This window comes from Nesoenas mayeri, assembly GCF_963082525.1.
Source record: "Nesoenas mayeri genome assembly, chromosome: 3".
In the NCBI taxonomy this organism is placed as follows: Eukaryota; Metazoa; Chordata; class Aves; order Columbiformes; family Columbidae; genus Nesoenas; species Nesoenas mayeri.
The window spans coordinates 23,433,583-23,458,650 of NC_137544.1; the positions used below are offsets into that span (position 1 = coordinate 23,433,583).

Here is a 25,068-nt window from a genome sequence, read left to right on the forward strand (position 1 = left end):
GTGTTCAATAATGTCTTTATCCAGTAGATGTCTGTGCAAAATCAAGTAATGTTATTAAAAAAATGGTGCTACTTTCTCTTATTTAATCATTGCTGATACATTAACCTTGCAATTTTGCCTTGTATTCTCCAATAAGGATTAACATGCTAACTTAACCTTCTAAAAGATGTGACTAAAATATCTTGTGATGACAAGCTCCTATTATGAAGGAAGGAAAATGAACATACGCAACCAAAATGAGATGGTTGAGGTAGATGAGATTAATCAATCTGTACAGGATTCTATTCTTTCCATTAGCTCAGACAGTATTAAAGACCTTTATTTTAAGATTAGCTGACCAGTTTAGAATTTTCTTTCAAATTTATGTAAGTTTCTACGCTTTCTGTATGTTATATTACATTATGCTATATTATGTTTATTATTTATATTAATCCATGAAGCATGTTTACCTTTACTCAACAATGGCCAGATGCAGTCATGAAATTTTTTTTCACATATGTAATTTTAAGTATAAAAGGTTTGAAATTAAGAAATGGGTTATTTATTTTACACAAGTAGTATTTTCTGTTTGCTGAAATCTAAGCCTTTTAAAAATTCCTTTACTTGTTTGTGAATACAATTGCAGCTATACGAATTGTACTTTTTTCTTAAAAGAAGCTTTTTTGCTTTCAAAAATAATCTAATCTCAGTTGTCTGAAGTTTTTAGTCTAAAAAGTTTAAAAAGTTAAAAAGTTTAAAAGTTAAAAAGTTTAAAGCCTGCAAAGGTGCTACTAAGGATCTGGGATGAATTTTGTAATGAACAATTTTCTTTGACAGTAGTTAGATTTTAATTTTACATTATATAAACAAATTACATATATTAAAATTACTAAGTAAAATACAATATTCCATGACCCAGAAGAAACAGCATATGACAACACATTTCCAAGGAAAATTATTGAAGTTCTGTACTTACACATACAACACTGTTCTGGTATCACCAACTTTCCCAGCATCTCCAACAGTAAGAGTATCATAGCCTCTTTCCAATTCAAACTCTTCAAAAGCAAGCTTTATGACCTAATAAAATTAAATGAGTCAGTTATTTCAAAACTTACCCACTAGTCTTGAAAAAAAACCATTTTGCTACCGTAAGTCAACTGATGAAGCACTCACTCATTATTTCAGTTAGTCTGATTTGTTTAGAGAAAGATACCTATAGAGTAAAAGTAGAAATGGAGAAGCTTCTGTATTTTCTAATAGCAAGAGCAAAAAGTATTTGCCTTAGTGTTTTAGAGGTATCAATACTAAAGATATCAATCACCTCTAACTGGTGGTAATTGTTCCTATTACTGAAATGTTATTATAAACAGCAGTAAAAACTTTTAAAAAAATAATAATTATATAAAAATGACATAGCATAATACTGGAAGCATATGAAATTAAAACCTTCTTGTCTGTTGAATTATACAACAATAAGATGGCAGGTTTGAACTATCAATTGATAAGAAGGTGGATGATGCTGGTGCACAGAAATACAAAAGCAGAAATTACCATACATAAATTATTAACACTAAGCTATGATTTTGTTCTACGTCTAATAATGAATTGTCCAGACAATTAAAAATGTAACTGTCAGCATTGTTTGAAAAAAGTATTTATAATTTAATGAAACTGTAATTTTAGAAGATAAAAGAAAGTATGAAAATGGGTTTAGTTTTCTACAGACAAACACTTATAAAACAAGAATTTTTCAGAGTTTTGTATTGGTGAGAAGTAGTTGCAGATTATATGTGTATATACACTGCACCTTTTTGTATTTTGATATCAAGGTTTCTGCAGACAACTTGATACAAAATGCAGAGTCACAGTGTTTTTCCACAAAATATTTTGTTTTATCTTTATACTAAATTTTGCAGACACTCTGGGGAGATTTTCACACAACTTCAGCCATTGCTTCTGTTTTGTGGCTAAAAACAATACTTGGGTCAGATTTGGGCTTCCTGCATCAGTCATATAATGCTGCTATTTTGGCAGTGATGTGGAAAAACAATGGTTTCCATCCACTTAAGGTTATTTCTATGGGCTCTTCAAGGCAGAATTAATACAATCTAAATTTTAGCCCTGTAAAAAGGCAGCATCCAAGCTAAGCTAATTGTTTATACATCCTCAATATTAAAAAAAAAAAAAAGAAAGTCAGCAAGTCTCATTTATCTGTGTTGGAATGGAAACAGTCTAGGTTCATCAGCTTCAGAGAGGAACTCAAAAGACTAGATGAGGCTTACATTGAACTGCTGCCTCAGTTTCTAATCCAAAGAAAAGTCTGTTTTTAATAAGATACCCATTAACCTAAGATAACATATGGCCTCTTGCTCAAAATTCATGTTGTGTTATTCATACCTTGCTTTGCATCTCTGATATTTGCACATTTATGTTTTCTAAAGAATGCTAAAATTGACTCGAGGACTAAGACCCCTTGTGTGTTTTAAAATAGAGTTAAAATATATAAGCGTGTATAAGGTAAAAGAGCGGGAGGTTTAAAGAAAAGCTAAATGCTCCGAGGATATCTACAGCTATGAAGAACACTGTCAACACAAATATCTGTGTAATTATTTTGGCAATAGGTCAGAGGTTTTGTTTTGTGATCTAATACAGGTCCTTTAAAGCATATTTTGCAGACCTGCCTGATTTTTAGATAAAGTTTACTGCATTATCTACATTATATTTCAATAATCACAAGCATTTCAGACAATATGCTGTAGATATAATAATATACGTTTCCATGTGGTCCTGATGTATCATCTAGTATTTCTAGATTATAACAGTGGTTAACATGCAAAATTTCTTTACTAAATCAAAGCTAATAAAGCAAAATAAAAGCAAGAAAAATATGTAGAAGCATAAAAGCAGAGTTGTTTCTGGCAATAAAAATAACTACATATATGAGAATTTTAATGCATTTTTTTTAATGTGTGTGTGGGGAAACCTGATAGAATATTCCAGAAGAAAATATGGTAATGTATTATTTAAATATGCTCCATTTTGTTAGACTCACAAACTCTTCTACATTGCAATTTAAAAACAAATGTGAATGCTCACCTCTTTAATAATAAAATAAGTTACAAAAAAAAAAAATTGATCTAAACCAGAAATGAAATATTAAAGATCTCATTAAGCTTATAGGAAATGTCAAAATAAAAGGTCTTTTTAATGTGAAATACAATATGTGTGAAGAAATATTAGACACTATTAAAAAAAATCTTGTTCTTCACTTCCATGCTAATTGTTATTCGATACTAACACATAGAGTGTGTTGGAAAGACATTCAAATGTTTGAGAGTTAAGAAGTCAAGTATCACGTTTATGGTTGGACTCAATGATCCTCTTCCAACTGAAAAGATTCTACGATTCTGTGATGCTAAATCTAACTTGTATTCCTTTAATCTGATTCATAAAACCTAAACTTTACCATGCAAACAATAAGCAACCAGTCTAATCACAGCTCCTTCTACAGTCAGTCAACAGAAAACGGCACCCAGAACACAACTCAGGTGACCTGCCTTAAGGTGGAGTAAACTGCCATTTAGAGTTGTCCCTTTTATTGACTACATAGGGAGTTTGGATAACCATTGGAGACTAATGCTTACACAGATATATTTAGGTAAAATTAGTTCCTCTGTAAAGAAAAGCTCTGAATCATCAGAAGGATTGTTAGGATATATTAGATGGAGGGAGGAATTGTTGATTTCTTGGTGAGAAAGAGTGTAAGACAGTTTTGTATGGATATACATATGAATACAGCATGGGTAAAACTTAAAAAAGCAGATCTGAGATGCTTCTCCAGATTCAATGCTGGTTTGCAATTTAGAAGAAAAAAAAAAAAAAAGCCAGTAATACTAATCTGATCACTGTAATTAAATATGTTTACTCTGAACTGATTAAATAATGAACTAATTTTCATTAAGAATAATCAGAAACACAAAAATTACTTCCAAATCTATTATATTTTTTTCTGGATGATCAATTATATTTCTTACAGAAGCATGATCCTGTTTGCTTTCTGAAATGTATGAGACAAAATTCCCTTATAAGCAGTTCAGAATTATTATTTATGATGAGATAAACATACTGTGAAAAAAAAAAAAAAAAGCTTAAAAATATGAGACACCTAAGGAGGTACCTAATGGAATCTCTGTAAGTGAATTTTCTTTCATAATTACTTTTTCCTTAGAAGTATTTTCCTTTATCTTAGCTACTCCCACACTTTATACTTCTGCTGGCATAATTGCGATAGCAAGTAATGGGAAAAGGCAGCACCACAGTTGTACTAACAGAAATTCCTTCATGGACATTCTTCCTGAAAGAAGAAGCAGGGAACATGGCAAGGTGACATTTCCAAAATGTCTAGGTGTACACGTTCTTTTCAGTACTAATAAGACCTATTTTATTATCTCATATATGAGAGAAATTATGCTTTCAATATAGTAAATACAAAGTAAAAAGTGATACCAGTTAATTTTGTTTTAAGATGCAAGTAGAAAAGACATGCACCCATAAGATTCTAACTCAAATGTTATTTTGGATTAATACGTTGGGTGAAGCCTGTATTTCATACATTCTATAGCTATGAAACTAATCTTAAAGATAGTTTCTTTCAGTACGAACACTCCGTGAACAGTAGCAGAAAGGTCCATAAGCACCTGTTTTCTCTGAGAAACAGAGAACTTCAGCTGCTTGGTTTCTTGTTATTATGGCAAAATAGTTCCAAGGACACAAACTATTTCATTTATGAGGGTGACAAATCTTGGCATCACACCATATTGTGCAACCAAGCAATTCAAGTGAATACTGGAAAGCCTCCAGAGGTTTAGGGAGATGCCTGAATATTTATAGAAGCAAATGCCTCAGAAAAATATAACCTATCAGTGGAATTAATTTGCTAGAAATGCATACAATCTCAGAGTTCATATACTGTTTAATGCCAAGGTTTTACGTAAGTCTGGACAGTTTTTAGATTCTATTCTATACAACAAAGAAATGTAAATATATTGAGATTAACTTCATTCTGAATAAAAATATGCAAAGAAGTTTGTTCTGTGTTTAAATTATGAACAAGAAAAAAATATCAATATGAAATCATGCATTTATATTTCTAGATTAGCTTAAACTAACTGAAAGTTGCATTTTCTCCTTTTCTTCCTACTGTGTTTTTAAAACATATAACTACATGGCTTGTTGGCCCAAGTGTACATTTGAAATAAATTTTAAAAAATGTTTTCTAAATAATTCCCTGTATTACTCTAGTAAACCACAATTCAAGACTGAAATTCTAGCCCTGTTGAAGTAAAGAGGATACATAAGGATTTTCATGTAGAAATATCTTCCTGTTATTTCATCTAATACCTCAGTTGATTAAAATAGTTTAAATGATTACTTCACGAATAGGTTAACTTTTAGAAGTTTATGTCATACCTGTTTGTGTTTCATCTCATAAAATTATGGGGTTTTTTCCAATGAATGCTGTGATAATATTCTAAAAATAATAAAATGTAAGTTACCTTGTATTAAAGTAGAATGTATATTTTTGAGCCATAAATGAAAATTTTAACCAAAAAGAGAAAAATATCTTGTTATTTTGGAGAGATTTGAACTACCTACAATCTAGGAAGTAGTAAAAATGTTAGCATGTGACACCAAACTTTGCCATTTGCTGCCCATGAGTAACAACAACAGGATCTGCAAACTGCCGTCCACGGGAAGGCCCCACATCCAAGCGGTTTATAAAGGTCTGTATCCCATGAGAATGACCCCACACAGGAGCAGGGGAAAAGCATGAAGAAGAAGAGAGAGAGACAGGAGCTCTTAATGAACTAACTGTATCCCCTATTCCTCAACCCCTGCACTACTTGCTGAGGTAGGATGCAGAAGAGCCAGGCCCGAGAAAAGGGTTTTATTGTTGTTTCTCACCATCTTACTCTGTTTTTAACTGACAATCAATTCATCTTCCCCCAGTTGAGTCTATTTTGCCTGTAAGAATAATTGGTAACCAATCTCCCCATCCTTATTTGGACACATTAGCTTTTTTGTCTTATTTTCTCCCCCTGTCCTGATGAGAAGAGGGCGTGACAAAGCAGCTTGGTGGGTACAAAGCAGCCTGCCAAGGTGAACCTAGCACACCTGTATAGGAGAATTCTCTTAACATTGTAAATCAAAACATCAAAATTACCTTCATTAAGGTATTTGCATTTAACTCCATTAAATATTAATATTCTATGAGTGATCATGCTGTGAAAACAAAATAATTTATCCCAAGAGGCATAAGAATAATGACAGTGATGACAACAACATAGATTTTGAGCTTTGTTCAGGAATGCTTCTCATAGTTTAAATTTCCAAAAATAAGAAGCACAACACAAAAACTTATTACATATTTAATCTTTTTGGTAAAAAAAAAAAAAAACACCATAAAAATCTACCTACCTCAGCTTTAAAATCTAGCCTCCCACACCTGAATGTACCTTCTTAAAGCCTACACTTATTTTGAAAATGTCCCTTATATGTCAGTGATAATTAACATATTTATTTTGATCCAGTACTATTCCATGCCATGAAATTTATCTGTTCTAAGAGAAAGTGATAAATAAGATTGACTTTATGGATTACAGGCTTGGTTCTTATATCATTTACTTTGGTTTTCATCTTTGCATTTGTAAGCACTTGAGTAGAGATATTCTTGACCTATATTGGTAAAAAAGTGATACCAGAACCAGAATATAATCTCTGGTCATTCGTCTCAAAGCCATTTGGCAATCTGCTCAAATATGCAGGTAGTAGAGCCCTGTAGGAACACATTAGGGCACAAGCGATTGTTTGGATCTAATTCGAATTTTATGTGGGTAAACAGAACAGTTTCTGTCAGTTTGCTTAGGCATCATCTGTAATGAATATACAATGAGGAAATACTGTAAAAACTCCATTAAGATATAAAGAGAATTGTAGAAAAGGGTAGCTGCAGCTTTCCTTCTGCAGTACTATGTGACTTACTTTTAAATCATAGTGTACAGCATATAAATAATTTACTCCAGAAAAACTATTTTTATTTTACTTAATGGCAAATAATAAATAACAGGGAAAAAAAAAAAAAAAGGAAGAATATATTTACAGATAAGTTTCAAAGACCTTTAGACCAGTTTTGAAAAAGATAGTGTGCTAATTGCCTTTCTTGAAAAAATTCTTGTTCATCTAGAAACATGAAGATACTGTCTAGAAACTTAAATACAGAAATACAGTGTAAAACATTCATCAGACAATCTAGGCCAGTAAGACTGAGTGAAATGAGAAAAATATTCTTTTTGCCAACTTAAAGTTCAACATTTGCTTTAGTATCACAGAAAATGGTATTTTTACATGTCAGGATTATTTTCAAGAAACATTTCACAATAAAAATGTGACATAATAAAGGGGATTTACTCTGCTTATATACCTGCCCACTAATAATTTTTTAAAAGAAAAATGCAAAGTTCTTTATGAATTACTAATCTAGGTAACAATACTAAAAAATAAATTCATTTGAGACTACCCTAACATTATTAATTCTAAATGTGGATCTCTAATGTCATTTTCAAACTATTTTATTTTCTCTTTATCACTATCAGTGTCTATTTGGTAGACATTTTTATTAGTTAAAGAAAAAAATTTCCTGAATTACAACTATGGATACACTGAGCCTCCATAAAAAAGGTTATAGTTAGGTTTAAATAGTTTGATTTATTCTAATGATTTCAATAAAAGCTTTAGAAACATATTAATTCTTTCAGGATTTTTCATATTACTTTCTATGAAAATATATTTGAATCTGATGACCATCTGGCAGCTGTAAAAAAGACTAATTTTGTCATTTTGTTATTAATGTTTGGGGTTTTTTTAGTTAAAATTAGACATTTTTTCTAAGGAAGATACATCACAGTAATATACATCACAGAGAAAAAAGTGTGTAATGATAGCATAAAATATTTCTTACTTTTCTAATATGATCCATATTTTTCTGTATGATCTAGTTATGCAAGCATATATCAACTTTGATTCTATTACTAACTGTCCACTGTTATAGAACACTATTCAGAAGTGCCACTATCAAAATATTTGTTGCAGAATTTTCTCTTTGTCTCAGGGTTTCTGTATAGAATAGCATTTTTCCATTTTTATTAAAAACATTCTTCATTTTATGATTGCAAAGATAATCCAAAAATGTGAACCAAGGGCAAATATGATTATGTAGAAAGTCTCGGAAAATGGCATGTGATGATTAATTCTGCCCATTATGTCTCACCAGGGACCTTCGGACTGTGATATTAGCATTTTCCCACAGCACCAAAAATGTTGTACTTTTCTTAGAGAAATCAATGTTCTGAATGTCAATAACACTCATTACCTTTTTTTTTTTTTTTTTTTTCCTGTCTCTCTGCTTCATTGTATCTGATTCAGACCATACCACTCTGTAACTGTCAATAGAAGGTAAATTCAGTGAATTACCAGATATATATATAGACTGATCAGTTATCTACCTCAAATAGCGGCATTAGGATTTGGCTCACAACCAGGAATCAGAAACTTAAGCTTTCCTCAGGCCTTTAGAATTTAGAAGGTAAATTTCTAAAACTAAATTTCTAAAACTAACTACAGGTTCTCTGAATTCTAATGCGTACAGAACAGTGGGGGGAAGAAAATTAGCTGCATCATTTTGACAGTTTTCAGCTGCTAACATCCACAGAGCTCTATAAAGAACACAGTAATTATACTAATATTGTCTTTATTGTTGAAAGATATTACTGCATATTTACTACTGCAAATTTCATATAAGTGTCTTATTCAAGAAGAAAAAGAAAGAATGGGATTTCTTGAAGGTGCACTGAATTATTTTTCAAAATGACACGTAGCTATTCATGATAAAACAATATGTTGTAGCAACACTATAAGGGTCAAAAAATACTATGCAATGATTTGATCCCTATATGACAAAACTGTCTAACAGTGAATTGAAAAGAGAAGTTGAAGAGAATAATTAAATATTTAAATCTTATCTGTAAATGTTACTCATGTTTGTCATGTCATTTTGAAAATAACTTCATCTTATTATTATTTGGGTTTTGGAAGAGAAAATAATTTAAATATCCTATAATGGCTTTCTAGAAAACAAAACAAAACAAAAACAAACCAACCAACCAAACAAAAAAAGGATGTTAAAGATACTATTGATTTTTAAACACTAATTTCTTAACTGTTTGAACAAGACTACCAGACTCATTAAGTTCAAATTCTAGTGGCACACCCAAATTAGTGGCATAGTGCCATATTTTTATTGTAAAGCATTTTTTAAACATTGTATAAAATACTTTTTTGACCCTTGTTTTGTAAAATTCTGTCTGTATAATCAATTACCTTTTGGAACCATAATTAGCAATGTACAGGGCTTAAATGAAAAGTTATAAGTTCTTTAAAATTGTCTATAATCACACCAATACAGTTAAAATGAGACAAAGACAAGCTTGATAATTCTTATGTTGGTAGGAATAGAAATTGATGTCTAGTACCTGAGAAATATGTGAAATACATGTATGAACACATAAAATATTCCCAATTTTGAAATCACTTCACTAATCAGAGAATCATTTGAGTTGTAAATGAACATTAGAATTCATCTAGTCCAACCCCTGACTCTCAGCAGATACAACTAGATTATAAAGTTTATCATATTTCAAATGCTTGTACTAAATTATCATAAATCTGGTGGTATAACAAAGATACCATCTCACTCATTATTTTACCACATTATTGTAAATCCAATTCAGGAACTATGTTTTGACCAGCCTAATTAAAGGAACATGGATTGAAAGTAATTATGGCGAAAACAGGTGCCATAAAAAATGTTTCAAATGTGAGGTTGTTATAGAGCTTCATACAATAAATTTTCAGTGAGTATCTTTGAAACAGAAATCAAAAGTGGCAAAAGGAAACACGCAATCAAGCAAAAATGACCAAACAAGTGGTTTTTAGCTGTACACAAACCAGACACACACAAAAGATTTGCAGCATGATTCTTTTACCTCATTTTTATAGAAAAAACAAAAAAAATTTTTTTTTTAGACCTTGTTGCAGAAATCAGTAACAAGGATGTAATTCAGTATAAATCTAAATAGTTGGCCGGTATAATTTGAAAGTGGTAAAATCCACACATTGCCTGAAGATACAGGATCTGTGATAGGCCTATAATTTTCTGAAGCAGCAGCTCGAGGCCTTGTAGAAACCTCTGGTGACATACCTGAAATGAGCTAAATGTAGTTTTTTACTCATTTGTGTCTAGGTTGCTTCATGTATCTGATATCACACTGCAGTAAATATAGCTAAAATAATTATTCATCTGACTTGAAGCTAGGTGTCTGCCTCTAGACTATTAACTATATATGTTTAACCTTTACATGAATCACACCTGCACAGTCCATTTTTAAAAATGACAAGATGAATGCATTGTTAATCTATACATTGGATCTCAAGTGCAAAACATACCATCAGTCTCATACCTCCATTTGTTCTTGATGGAACCAAACTGTGCAGAAAGAACAAGTGGAATCAAAGATGACTTTCTGCAGAGTTCAGTAGTACAGTGTTTGTAGAGTGGCTGAACATTTACCTTGGAATCATTAGAACCCCTTTGCTCGCTTCAGGTGGAAGTAGTTATTGCTTTATTTACTATATATATTTTTTTTTTTTAATTTAAATGGATGATCTAGAACAATAATTGAACATGTCGTTTCATGAAAAAATGAACTTTTATACAAGGTAAGAGCAGAAAGGCTACTGATTCTATAGAGTTAATAACTGGCTAATATAGAAAAAAAAGAATTAGCATTCAGAGTTATAAACAGAGACCTGCACATATGTAATGGCATGCATGCACTACCTGCTTCTGAGAAATACTATGAGGCAAATATAATCTGCCAGTGAGTCCGTTTAAAATAAGGGAGGGAAAAAAACCTGACCTAATTAGAAAGAAAAACAATGCAGACATCAAGATAATCAAAATATCTATGTGACAATCGTAAAGAACGATCACTCAGGAAGCTATTAACTTGACAGCTGATAACACAGAACATTAATAAGAATTATGTGTAGCTTTGTGAAAGACTGAATTAAAATGTGACACACATATTCTACCTGTGTCCATACTCTGCATGAGATTCTTCTTTCACTTGGAAAAAAAACCAAACCAAACCAAACCAAACCAACAAAAAAACCAAACAAGAACACACACACACACACACACACACAAAAACCTAAAAACACAAACCAAGCAACAAATAACATGAAAATAACACAAAATCTTAAAAGGAATTTTTAAGCATTTGCTTACCCAGGGACCCAATTTGATCTTACACGTACAAAGTATCTGCAAATGTCAGCCTTCTCTACATGGCATGATAGTTGTACCAGAAGATTAAAAATACATTCATATCAAAGCTTTGATCAAGGGTGCACTTCTGAAACAATCTCCAATCATTTCCTCTTACTGTGTTTTGGTTTCATAAAATCATAGAATGTTCTGAGTTCGAAAGGACCCACAACTATTTAGTTTAATGGATAAATTTCTCTTTGGGAGAATCTATCTATCTATCTATCTATCTATCTATCTATCTATCTATCCATCCATCCACATATAGCACATTTTTAACTACCATAAATCTGGGCAAGGAATATGAAACAAACCTGAAGCTACATTATTTCTTTTGCTTTATTTGCATTTATGATATGGAAAGGTGATGGAACAACTTATCCTTGGTGCCATCTCAAGGTATATCAAGGATAAGAGGGCCATTAGGGTCAGTCAACATGGCTTCACCAAGGGGAAGTCATGTTTAACCAACCTCATAGCCTTTTATGAAGACATAATCAGGTGGATAGATGATGGCAAAGCAGCGGATGTGGTCTACCTTGATTTCAGTAAGGCATTTGACACAGTCTCCCATGGCATCCTCACAGCTAAACATAGGAAGTGTGGACTGGACAATCAGGTAGTGAGGTGGACTGTGAACTGGCTGAAGGAAAGAAGCCAGAGAGTTGTGGTCAATGGGGTGGAGTCTAGCTGGAGGCCTGTATCTGGTGGAGTCCCTCAAAGGTCGGTACTGGGACTACTACTATTCAATATATTAATCAATGACCTGCATGAGGGAATAGAGTGCACTGTCAGCAAGTTTGCTGATGACACAAAACTGGGAGGAGTGGCTGACACACCAGAAGGCTGTGCTGCCATCCAGTGAGACCTGGACAGGCTGGAGAGTTGGGTGGGGAAAAATTTAATGAAATATAACAAGGGCAAGTGCAGAGTCTTGCATCGGGGCAGGAACAACCCCAGGTTCCAGTATAGGTTGGGAAATTACATATTAGAGAGCAGTGTAGGGGAAAGGGACCTGGGGGTCCTGGTGAACAGCAGGATGACCATGAGCCAGCACTGTGCCCTTGTGGCCGGAAAGGCCAATGGCATCCTGGGGTGTATTAGAAGGGAGGAGGTTAGTAGGTCAAGAGAGGTTCTCCTTTCCCTCTACTCTGCCCTGATGAGACCACATCTGGAATATTGTGTCCAGTTCTGGGCCCTCAGTTCAAGAAGGACAGGGAACTGCTGGAGAGAGTTCAGTGCAGAGCAACAAAGACGATTAAGGGAGTGGAGCATTTCCTTTATGAGGAAAGGCTAAAGGAGCTGGGTCTCTTTAGCTTGGAGAAGAGGAGACTGACAGGTGACCTCATTAATGTTTATAAATATGCAAAAGGTGAGAGTCAAGAGGGTGGAGCCAGGCTCTTCTCAGTGACAACCAATGATAGGACAAGGGGCAATGGATACAAACTGGAACACATGAGGTTCCACTTAAATATGAGCAGAAACTTCTTCACAGTGAGGGTGACAGAACACTGGAACAGGCTGCTCAGGGAGGTTGTGGAGTCCCCTTCTCTGGAGACATTCAAAATCCACCTGACACTTTCCTGTGTAACCTCATCTAGGTGATCCTGCTCCGGCAGGGGGATTGGACTAGATGATCTTTTGAGGTCCCTTCCAATCCCTAACATTCTGTGATTCTATGATTCTGTGAATGTACCGTCCTCTGGCTTTGTGAAACTGTTCTTCCTGGGACATTGTGACTAAAGACTGTTTCAGAAACTCTGGTTTATTCTGCTCAGATCCATCACAAAGGAGACACGACAGTGCAGAAAACCCTGAGGTTCCTTGCCTTCCAGCCAGCACTCTTGATTGGTCTGTTTACAAAAGAACATCCGCACTATGTTCCAGTCTCTTCACTTGTATCCTTTCCAGTGAGCCTGGAATGGTCATAACAGTTACCTCTTAAATAAATGAAGAGTAAACTGTTGAGATAATTGCTGCATGAAAAAGGGCTGGCCCATCTGACAAGCTTTGTCTAAACCATTCTTTCACTGGCTATAGAGACGAGATAAATAACTAAACTCAGCATTTCATTTTATGTTCTATCTCATAATACTGGAAATATAAGGAATGAGAAAAAATATTTAGACAAGTTACTTCCTACTGAAAACACTGGACATTTATGCAAAGTCTTCTTCTGCACAGAGACAGAGAAATAACCAAAGATGTGAAAAGCAAGCACTTGGTGTTATTTTCTAGTACAACAGTTAAGCATTAACTATGTGCAGATCTGATGCCTAAAATCTGTTCTCACTTTTGAAGATTTATGTCATATTTTAAATCAAATAATGTCATATTTTAAAAGAGTAGCTAAAATTTTGCTCTGCAAGGTTTAATTAGTATAAAAACTTAAGACTTAAAAAAAAAAGTCAGACATAGACATGTGACACACTGATATAGACCCTGAGGTTCGTGATAGTCTTCAAGAGGTCTCAGAATTTGCCTGCTAAATTGAAAGCTATGTTTAAAAGGTTGTGTAAACAGTCTGTTAAGTGTACTGTGGACCTAGTCAGACCACCAGTGTTCACATGCTAAAGTAGGCCAACTTGAGCTGATGATAGGAAGGATCGTGATCTTGGTTTTGACTGTGGTGGTGCTTCTTAAGTATCAAATTAGCCCCTGTGCCATTTTTGTCACACAACATGTTGAAAACTTTTTATACTATAACTTACTTCAAACCCTATTTTATTTCCCATACTAAGTAAAAATTCCAATAAATAGAATTGCCTCTATCCTTTCCCTTTAACTTCATCTTCCTGAAATCTGAGATTTGCACTTCTCGAATGTATATTTACTATTCTCCCCAGTGGCTCTTTACTTATAATTTGAGGCTTCTATTTAGTAATGCACAAAAGTGAGCTAATTAAATGAGTGTCAAATGAAGTGCTGACACAAATTTATTATGCAAATACCTAGAGGCATTTGCATATGCCAAAAATCTATAATATTGCTAAAAAAAAGGTGAAAATAATTGTAATAATTTCCAGAAAATACAAATACATTTTAAAAATAATCTAATTATTTTTCCCAGATATATACACTTCACTATGCAGTCTATGAGTTTCTTAGAATTTCCTGATTTTTTGCCTATAAGTTATCAGCTGGTATTTTTCCAGTAGTAAAGGTACCCAAAAAAAGTTTCAGAAGACAAAATAAACAGAGAGCATTATGTACAACGAAACTTTGACTGTGTTTCAAGGCAAAACAAATCAACATGTTCTGTGAGGTGACCCACAACTGCAGGTGGATAAATTATTCTCTAGCAATTGTCTCCTTGTGGACTAAATATGGGTTTATGTCATTGTCATTATCAAAGCCACCGCGCTGCTCAGGGTCTGCACAAAGACAATTTGTGTAGAATACCTGATAAACTAAAACAAACAAACAGAGAAAAAAAAGCACAAAGCAAAGCAAATGGTATATAAACAAATACAATATCCAAGGACATTGTCAGGTATGATATATCTATATCTGCAGACACTTTCAAAGTCCAGGGAAAAATATCTACACATAAACACTGACATCTTAGATTTATAGATATGACAATGTAATACTGAATAAGCCTAGTAATTCTTAGCAAGAGAGTTGGGAACTAACTTTTAGAACAAAACAGATAAGAAAATCTGTGGAAATTTAGTTGTAGGATTTTTCTAATACATGCTCGGAGTTTTTTTCTGTCAGGAAATATCCTGAATTAAATGAGAGAATAGTAATGAGTTGCTATATTTAACTGCTTCAGGATTGTGCAAACAAAACATTCATTTGTTTATTTTACATGTGTCTGTGTGAGAGTGTATATGTATATATACGCAGCAGTAATAACAAATGTGTTGATTTGTCTTCTATAATGTGTGGATACAAGGTAATTAAGATAGTGTCTTATATTCAGGTATATTTAATGGATATTCACCTATGGCTTGTAAAGTTCGATTAATTCTGCATTGGTAAAGTTGTCTGAAGTCCTTTCACTATGAAGAAATTAATTGTATATATATATTTTTTGTGGAATAATATGTCACCACATCAAATAGTATGTTCTTAGGCAATATATCTAGAAACTATGAATAAAAACTTACTATTTTCTTTTGGTTAAAAAACTCTTAAAGTTTCAGTTGACCACTCATTTACTGTTTTTTGAGCTCCCTTTAGGACTCTATATTTCAATTTTTTATCTGAATCTTTTCTGTTCTGATAATATATAACATGAAAATGAATAAAAAACTTAAAGCTACAAGAGAAAAGAAATATATTGATGGAAATCAAAACAGTAAAAAGAAACTGAGGCAAAGGAAGATGAAGGGACAAAAAACATAGTGGAAAAAGGAGATGATGCACTTGCAGAAGGTACATTGGTGTAAGAAAAAAGCTTGAGGCAACAACCCTACTTTCAGCAATAAGTGAAGCACATATGTGGCAGTGGCTGGATAATGATAAAAGTCAATGACAACAGTTTAGTTGCTGTAGTTGTTGGGTTTTGTGGTTGTTTGGTTGGGTTTTTTTGTTTGGTTGTTTGGTGTTTGTTTTTATGTTTGTTTTTAATTTTTAAAGATGGTTTCTGGGAACCATAAACCAAAAAGGCACGTTTACATATTCTGGTGGTGGGGTTTGTTGTTGGTTGTTTCATTGTTTTGGTTTTTTGGGTTTTTTTGTGGTTTCTTTTGTTGTTGCTTTGGTTTGGTTTTGCTATTTTTTTAGCTATAAAGTAAACAAATTAAAAAAGGAATAGCATGTTTTTGATTTGCTAGATATAAGCTAAAATAATGAAGAATTTAACAGCCATTCAGGCTGGAAAAGTGTACCTATAAGAAAGACAAATATGTATCACTTTCACTGCAGTAAGTATTCAACAAAATAATGACAATAATGGATTTGTATAATTCTTACCCATGCAGATACAGTACAAACATATCACAGTGAAAATATTACATATTGCCCTCTTTGGAATGGAAAATTCTTTTTTCTTTGGCCTTGACCTGGTATTAGAACATGAGGAAACAGAAGTATTAGAACTTTTAAAATGTCATACCTTTGTATTTAACAAAATTTTCTTGATAACTTTGAAGGTTTTGAGGTCTTTTGTTTGTTTGTTTGTTTTAATAGCTTCCATTAAGCCTTATAACAGATGGCTTAATCTTGCCAATGAAAACTTTGCCACATTCTAATATATTCCCCCTTTTTTTGGAGGTTGAATCTTTTGTTTGTCTTGAGAGTTAAATTACTAGCTAATATATTCCAACTGTCTTTCTTAAATATGGATTTATTGTAAAATCAAAGACAATATCACACTAAATATACTACTATCTCTCCTTTTCCATTCCTTCATGTGCATGCTTCTATAGTTTCTTTCTAAAAGTCCTACTTTTTTTGTTTTCCCCTAAATTGTCATTTCCACCTCAGTATGTCATCCAACCAAGGCTTATAAAATTCATACCCCACAGCTAAATCTCTGTAAAGTAAACCTAGCTGATATGCTCAAAGCAAATCTGAGATAACACAGATAAGGCTCAGTAGTTATTCTCCTTCATTCAAAAACAGCATGGAAAGAGGAAGGTCAGAGGAAAAGTAAGCAACAGGGAATATAACTGTCAGGCTGTATTTGCAGCATTTGTCTCAGGAGAGAAAAAACTTCAGAGTTGAATATGATTCTGCATTTAATGTTAAAAATCATCTGAGAAAAATAAATAAAACAAATATCACCATAAATAATGCCAGAAGCATTAAATATGTTCATTCAGTTGGCTTTCCCTACAAAATAGGAAATACAGTACTTTCCTGTACTGCAGAAAATTTGTGCTTGGATCATGAGATGAGTACCAATCCCAAATGTCCCTCTTCCATCATTACCTCCAACAGTCTTTAAAGACAGCAAGAGGCAAAAGTTCTTGTAATGGATGCACCAATGAGACATTTAAAATTAATATAGAAAGTGGTTTGATTTGGGTATATCAGTTAGACTAAAAGACTCACACTTGGAAATAGTTCTATTAATGTAGGAGAGATTTTTTTTTTTTTTTTTAACTTTCTTTTAGTTAAGTCTCATATATTCCTACTCCAAAGGTATGCTTTTTCATTCAACATATGGCCATTATGGGACACTTCCCATTCAATCTGTGAGACATGTTCTTCACCTAAAATAGCATACTTTATTCTGCAAAGTTGTGTATATACTAAACATGGCATGTTGAAATTTAAAATGTCTAAATCCCATTTATTCTGATTCAGTGAAGGCAAACAAAACCCAAAGAGTAATTTTACTGATCAGCCTCTAGTGGACTGCTTTAGGATGAGCTGATGCACTGTTTTGAATCTACTGACTATTTAACGGATCTGTATCAAGTATAATTGGAGTTTAGATATTCAGCACCCATATGTGCAAAACAAGTTTCATCCTAAAAGTCTGTAATTCCAAAACTGACTCTTCTGTTCCAATCCTACTTGTGTTAGAGTGTCATCCAACAGAATTTCAGTAAACTTATTAAGAAAATATTATACAGAAGCTATGCTACTACATCTCATCCACGTGATGTCTTGTAAAGTAGAAATATCAACATTATTAACAAAATCATAATGTTCTAATACATACATACAAAACACACAAAATAAACCACACAAATACATGATTTAAAAAAAAAACCAACATGCTTGCTTTTGTGCAATATATGTATTTTTCTTTCTAATGTCAGTTGTATATACATAGAATTAAGTGTTATAGTTTATGTGTTTAAATTCAAATTGAGGATGAACATATACTGTAGTGAGTTTTATATGAGATTATTGCTCCAGGAGGCTTCTATGCACATTTTGCACATTATATTGAAATATACAGGCACTTTTGTTTGTTTTTTAAAATATATTTAAAACTGTAGAGAATCAGAGCTACCCTGGAAGTCCTATACAAGATTTTAGGACAGTGGAAGTTTAAAATCTCATCCTTACACTACAACAGTAGCTTTCTCATATAATTGCTTTAGTTATGCTTTGTGGTTTAAATTATACCACTTAATTAGGAAAAAATAAAATATGTGAGCCTATTATAAAGCAGGAGGAAACTTAACCAGTATTTGCTTTTTTCATAAACGAGACCTTAATAGTGTTAATTCTAAACTGTGTGAATCCTTTGTTAATGATGTCTTATCCTTCTAAAATTAAAGACACTCTTCCAGCAAATACAAAATAAAGAAGTTGAAATTTAAATATGACATTTACATATGGCACAAAATTCAGTTTTAACACTTTGCAAAAGACAAAAAGAGTATACAAAACTGTGCTTTGATTTTCAATACACCATGGGAAATCATCCTATCAGGGCATTCTTAGTGTGATGTACATGGCATAGGATGTAAAAATAAGTCAATTCTAAATTCAAAATGCTGTTTTCCTCCAGTCTTAAATCTATCCTGAGAGTCTAACAGCCTCCTTATATTCCTCCTAGGTGGTCAGTCCCTTTTTCCACATTACTCAAACATCCTCTTCCAGCTAGTTTTGACTCAAGTTCCTTACTCATCCATGCTGGCTTCTTAATCCTTTTACTTGATTTCTTGCTCATAGGGATGTATCGGTCTTGAGCCTGGAGGAAGTGATATTTGAATATTAGCCAGCTCTCTTGGACTGCCCTAGAACTCTAATTTTTCCTTTTTATTCCCCATACATTGGTGTATAGACACTTCAGGGAAGTACTCAAGCATGTGGGTTTCTCATGAGGGGTGCAGAAAGATCTACTGCAGCCATGTGTACCCTTGAGGTGGCTGGCCTTCTGTTTCCCATCTTGGGAGGAAGTGATGGAATATTTGTCACTGCTCTGGCATGTTCCCCGGTTGGATGTATTCTATGACTATGTGGATGTCCTAGCTGTGGACTGCGGAAGGCTTTCCTGAGTAAGATACCTTAAGTTCCCCAGGTATGTGCTTTGAAAGGCAATAAATCAGAAATACCATTTTATGACAGTGTATTAAGGTATAGTTTGACTTTTTACAAAAACCTGAAAGCACAGCCCTGTAAAACTCTATGTGAAGTGTCCTTCCTTCCCTCTAATGAATTCCAATGTCTTCAGTTATGGCAACTGCAGTGAAAAACATTTTTATAAAGAATGAAAAAAGTTGTTAGACCACATAGTTAATATCTATGCTTTGTGCTGTAGAGAAAGTACATTCTTAAGGATAAAAAAAAATAAATAAAATACTTGGGACATACTCTTTATTTACCAGGTCATTAAACTTAGAACTATTGCAGCCCATGACACTTCTACTATACAACGATCTGCAATCAGAAAAAATATTGTGTAAAACTAGGTATCATTGCTGAAACAACATAAAACCTTGCTCTCCTATAGACACTGGAGTTGAAAACTGAAGCCCTTGCATCTAGCAGTGTTACCATAAAATAGAGAAAGCAGCAGGAAATCCAAAGTAGTAAGTCTTGCAAAAAATCCCACAGCCTGGAGAATGAATTGAAATAGCAAGGGATAGAGGCATGCTTAGAACATAATGAAAAGACTATACTAACAGCAAGAAAGAGATAAAGACAACAGATCAGTAACCTCTCACGAGAATAGTCCAAAGTATCTGATTCTAAAAAGTTGAGAAACTGTATAACAGAATATCTAAACCAATCTAGAGTTACCAAGAATTACAGCATGTACTTGACGGAGAGTCAGAAGAGCACCATAAAGTTGTATTTGCAAGCACTAAAAGTGTAATAAATGACTCAGTAGGATGCTGATCACAAGTTACGATAGTAGGACCCAGAGGAAACAATTAAATGTTAAGGTAAGAAAATAAACTCTTCAAAATAAGCAGAGCATTAACAGAAATTCCTTTGAACAGGAGAAGAATCAATCTTAAGTTAGATTTTTGTGTTGCTCAGAAAAAGTAAATAAATGTTACAAAAAGATTTAACTAAAACCAATCTTTATAAGGTTGTTTAGAAGCTGGAAATATGCTACCATCCCCATAGGAAGTAAAAATTTGTTTTAATTTTGAATTTGCCTTAAAAATCTCCTCCCCTTAGCACCAGAAGACAAAACTTTAAAATGTTACATATAATTTAAAAAAAAAATATTCCTCAAAATATGCCAGCACGTTATGTTCTGCAAACTGCACTGAATGTTATGTTAAGAGGAAATATTGTTTTGTCTTGTAAAAAGTTGTGTGTAAACTAACCTGATAAAAGGACAAAAATTCACTGCTTAAGTAGGTAAAAACTGATTTAAAATACACAGTAACAAAATGTCATGAACTGTCTAACTTCGTGGAAAAAAAAAGATCAAACACAGACCCTAAGAATTCTGATAAATATTTTCAAATCTGAAGAGCAAAAGAGTAGACTCCTCAATCTAATCTTAAAATCAGACCTTCAATATACAGTTCAATTTTCAAGAGTTCTGTCATTCATAACTCCAACAAAAGCCAGGGATGAAAATCTGCACAACTTCCAGTACATTTTAAAATCAATTCATTATTTTGGAAACCTGGATATTATTTCTGTAATTGATTTTTTTTTTTTTTTTTTTTTTAAGTTCACAGGTTTCAAAATGCTAGTAAGATATTTTTCTTTAGAAAGAAGTAGGATAAAAATTCCATTTCAGTCAGACAGTCCGTAAAGTAAAAGTATTTTTATTCATATCTTTTATTATCCAAAAGGATATGTGTTAAATCTAGATTCAGTTATTGGGGACGGAAGTCCCAATATCAGATTTGTATTGATAGATAATGATAAAGATGATGTAGGCTTTATGTGAAAGCAACTTGAGGATACTGTAAGCCTTAAACATGTTTGCTTTAAAGACTTCACATACACAATCATCATGATCCTAAAGCAAATACATCTTTCCAAGATACGTGAAGTTAAGGAAATAAATACCCTTTGTTGCATTGCTAAACAAACCCAAGATTAATAAAAAGAAAATTAATTCCCTGTAGCCCATACTGTCTGGAACTGAAAGACCTAAAACTCCACCTCTTTTTCTTACGTTGTGATCATCAACATGTTTGTTAGCATATCTCTTTACCTTTCACTCAGCTGGATGTTATAGTGTGGACTTTCTGCTGGGTGAAAGCAAGCTCCAACTCTTGTACTTATGCCTCATTGTTTTGAACATAACAAAATAATTGATCTGTCTGGGTGTGTGACTCCTTCCATGTATTCTTGTGACCGATGAACTATCAACCTGCCCACAGAATACTACTTAATAGTGCCTTTTTGAGTCCAGTGAACAGAGTAACCCACAGCAACCTCATTAAACTATGCCCTAGTAAAATTCCTAAATCCATTGAGAAACATTTATTGTATAGAATAAATGGAACTTATTTGTTATTGTAGTAGACAGAGGTGTCGTGTTTTTGGCAAGTAAGTCTGAACCTCCATAGAAAACATACATTGTACAATTTAATAGACATCACTGAACAGTCACTACCAATTTTTGTATTATTATGCTTAAACTTCCTTGAAATCAGATAATTAATTTAATTTCATAATAAATATGAAAAGCAATGCTTAAATAACATTCTTGCAAAGGCAAGAGAAGAAAAATAAAAATTTAAATCTAATGGAACAGTTTTGAATATAGAAACCATTAAGATGTCAAGAGTCTCTTCTATTAGTAATTTTACTTCTCTTCCTGTGAAGAATGCTTAAATTTTCTCTTCTAAAATTATACAGCATTTTGCAGAATCAGAGACTACATATTAGTACAAATTTGAGTAGATGTAGTTGTTGGACCTTTTTCATATTTTAAATGCTTGTCCATATTTTAAAAATGCAAAGTGATTTAATACTTTCTATAAAACTTAATGACTTCAAAGTCAAAGGTCATTCAGTGACAAATACTCACATCTAATTACGATACTAAATAAAATATAACAGCTCAGTTTGGAACTAAAGAAGTTATTTCTTTCAAAGAGAAGTCTTGCTACAGTAAAATGTTCCATGATGTGATAGGTTTGTATTTTTGCCTTTTTCCCTGAATATATGCATTTCTTAAGGCAGTGAATTGGTTTTAAGTAAAAGTGAGCTCAACTGATTTTGCAAAGAAAGAGTGTTTACATCTCATCAATATGCTATGAGAGCATGCAGAAAAATGGTATTTTCTGCAGCTAAACATTTGCATTAATTTATGATAAGATGAACATCTTTTCCTTAACTATATTAAAGAAGTCAAGAATAGAGTCTTCCAAAAAGTTGCACAGGAAATACATGTGTTGTAATTATGAAGTACATATAGACTGCACATTGTTCAACTTACTATAAGTCATTTATTCAGCATTTTGTTACAGAAAGGTAAAATATAAACAATTTTTTTTTTTTTCTTTCCCATGGATAGGGGTTTCTCTGTTATTAATTTGAGTGGACATTTTCAGATTTATGTTGTTTTTCTAGTGCCCAGTATATTTTATTAACATCTATGCTCTGGTCATTTTTGTGTTGAAATGAACATATACACTTGCATGTGTTCATGCATTCATGCAAATATGTATGCAATAATTTTAAGACAGACCCAAAATTCTACCATTTTAATTGAGACAAAGAGAAAAAGTGTACCTTTTCTGGATCAGTTGTTGTAATGACCCACACGCAGTGTGCATTGTCTTCATATTGAACTGGATAATTTGGTGATGTAATAACCCCACTTGGCCCACGTAAGTTAGAACCACATGTTCTAGCTAAAATGAAAAACAACAAATCAGGTTGCTTTTGAACTTTATTAGTCACCATTCTGAGGCAGACGCAAAGTTCAGCTTCTTCAGATAGTCTTAATGACTTGAAGTCATCAAGTTCACAGTAGTTCCATGTAGTTTATCAGCTTTTCTACTTTGAGTGGATGATCATTTAGAAAATGATTCGTATTGTGTATTTTATTACTAAATGCTTGGTATGACCACCAAGAATATTGGCATCTTGAAGGTCGGTAAAAGGATTGGGAATAATGGATTACAAATAAAACTTGTATCTTTCACTTCCCACCATCCATTCGCAGTGTTGTAATATTGAACCCAAATTATACACCATCAGCCTAAAGAATGTTTATCTGTGTACAGAAAAAAACAAAAAACTTTTAGAGACTGGCTGACTTTATCTCAGACTGTTGTGAAATTTCATCTCCAATTTTGGAAGTATGCTTGATGAGTAACTTGTTTTTCCAACTGAGGTTTTAATGGAAGTGTAGGACTAATTTATCCTATTTTGTTAGATGCTTACTAGAGGGACTAAAGCATAATAGAGGTATTTGCAGATAATAAATTGGAAGGAACAGCAAACACTAGTAATAACACACAGATAATTCAGAACCAAATGCTCCCTTTCTGGTGAGCACTATTTTTATCATGCAGAGATTACTTCAGATCATTTCTGTAATGTATTAACAAACAAGAAAAAGTTCAGGAGATGAAAAATAAACAACAAACAACAGTAAGCTGTGGAGTTGTGTGGACATGTTATTCTGCAGTAGTGTGAAACCAAGTACTGAAAAGGTATATTTAGATACATGAAGCTGCAGAGACACTCAGTTAAAGAGACACTTACGAATCACAGTTGTTTTGCTGCTCTGGAAAAAGCAGGAGGTATGTTCTTTATTTATTTCTTTTTTACCATGTCCAGTCTTTACATGCATATGCCTATGTAATATTACCCATGTTACACACAGCTTGTAATAATTTATCCAAGAGTCTTTATAAACTTTTTTATTAGGTCTAACTGGATTGGACTTAACTTTCTTCACAGCAGCTTGTATGGTGCTGTGGTTTAGTTTTGTAACTAGAATAGTGCTGATAACACACTAATGTTTTGGCTATTCCAATAGCAGTGCCTGCACAAGACCTTCTCTGTTTTTCACACTGCCCTGACAGCAAGTAAGCTGTGAATTGGAAAAGTTTAACCTAAACCTCACTAACTGGTTCTACTTAAAATACGTTTAACATGACAAAAAAAAAATTAAGCAAAATGAAAACTATTAAGAGGAAATTAGCTCCCTAAATTGACACTGTTTCTGAATCTTTGTGTTTCAAGCTACAGAAAGATCTTTGGATCTATATAATTATAAATAAATAGACAAAATATATATGATATATACAGATTGTTTGTTTGTTTTGGTTTGAACATCATGTCATTGCATTTCTAGACAGAAATTAAAAATTACTCTTCGAAACTTCAGGAAAAAATCCCAAAGAATATATCACCTACCTCTGCAAATTGGCCTGTGGTCACTCCAGGCAGCCAGTGTATCTGTCACTTTCTGACAAGTGATGCTCTTAGAACCTTGCAGCACATAATTATCTTCACAGGAAAACTGTACACTTGCACCCACCCTATAAGAAAAATGAGAGAAAGAAAGAAAAAATTAAAATGTATTTTAAATATCATGCCCTCCCTGAAGAAATATAAATGTCACCAAATGACAATTTTTGTAAGACCAAACAAAGAAACTAAGGTGGGAAATTCTACTCCATCATGACTATATTCATAAAAAACAACTTATAGTATAAGGAACAGGTCTAGTACTAAGTTTGTCCACCTTTTAAAGAAATAAGGCCGGGAATCTAAAGCAATTGTGATACTAAGTTAAATTCTTTAAACTCTGGCTTCAATGAATCAATGAATGCACAGAGATCTGT

The 25,068-nt window shown here is 33.0% G+C and overlaps 1 protein-coding gene across 1 annotated transcript in view; it reads right to left on the reverse strand.

Moving 5' to 3' along the window:
• The window catches only part of CSMD1 (CUB and Sushi multiple domains 1), a gene marked incomplete at its 5' end in the record, with an annotated part of 1,071,510 nt that overhangs the window by 301,488 nt on the left and 744,954 nt on the right, over positions 1-25,068 (reverse strand). The window contains 3 exons of the mRNA XM_080341955.1: positions 956-1,059; positions 23,000-23,121; positions 24,638-24,762. Of these exons, the coding sequence (XP_080198081.1) occupies positions 956-1,059; positions 23,000-23,121; positions 24,638-24,762 (351 nt within the window). The remainder of the gene's footprint in view (positions 1-955; positions 1,060-22,999; positions 23,122-24,637; positions 24,763-25,068) is intronic.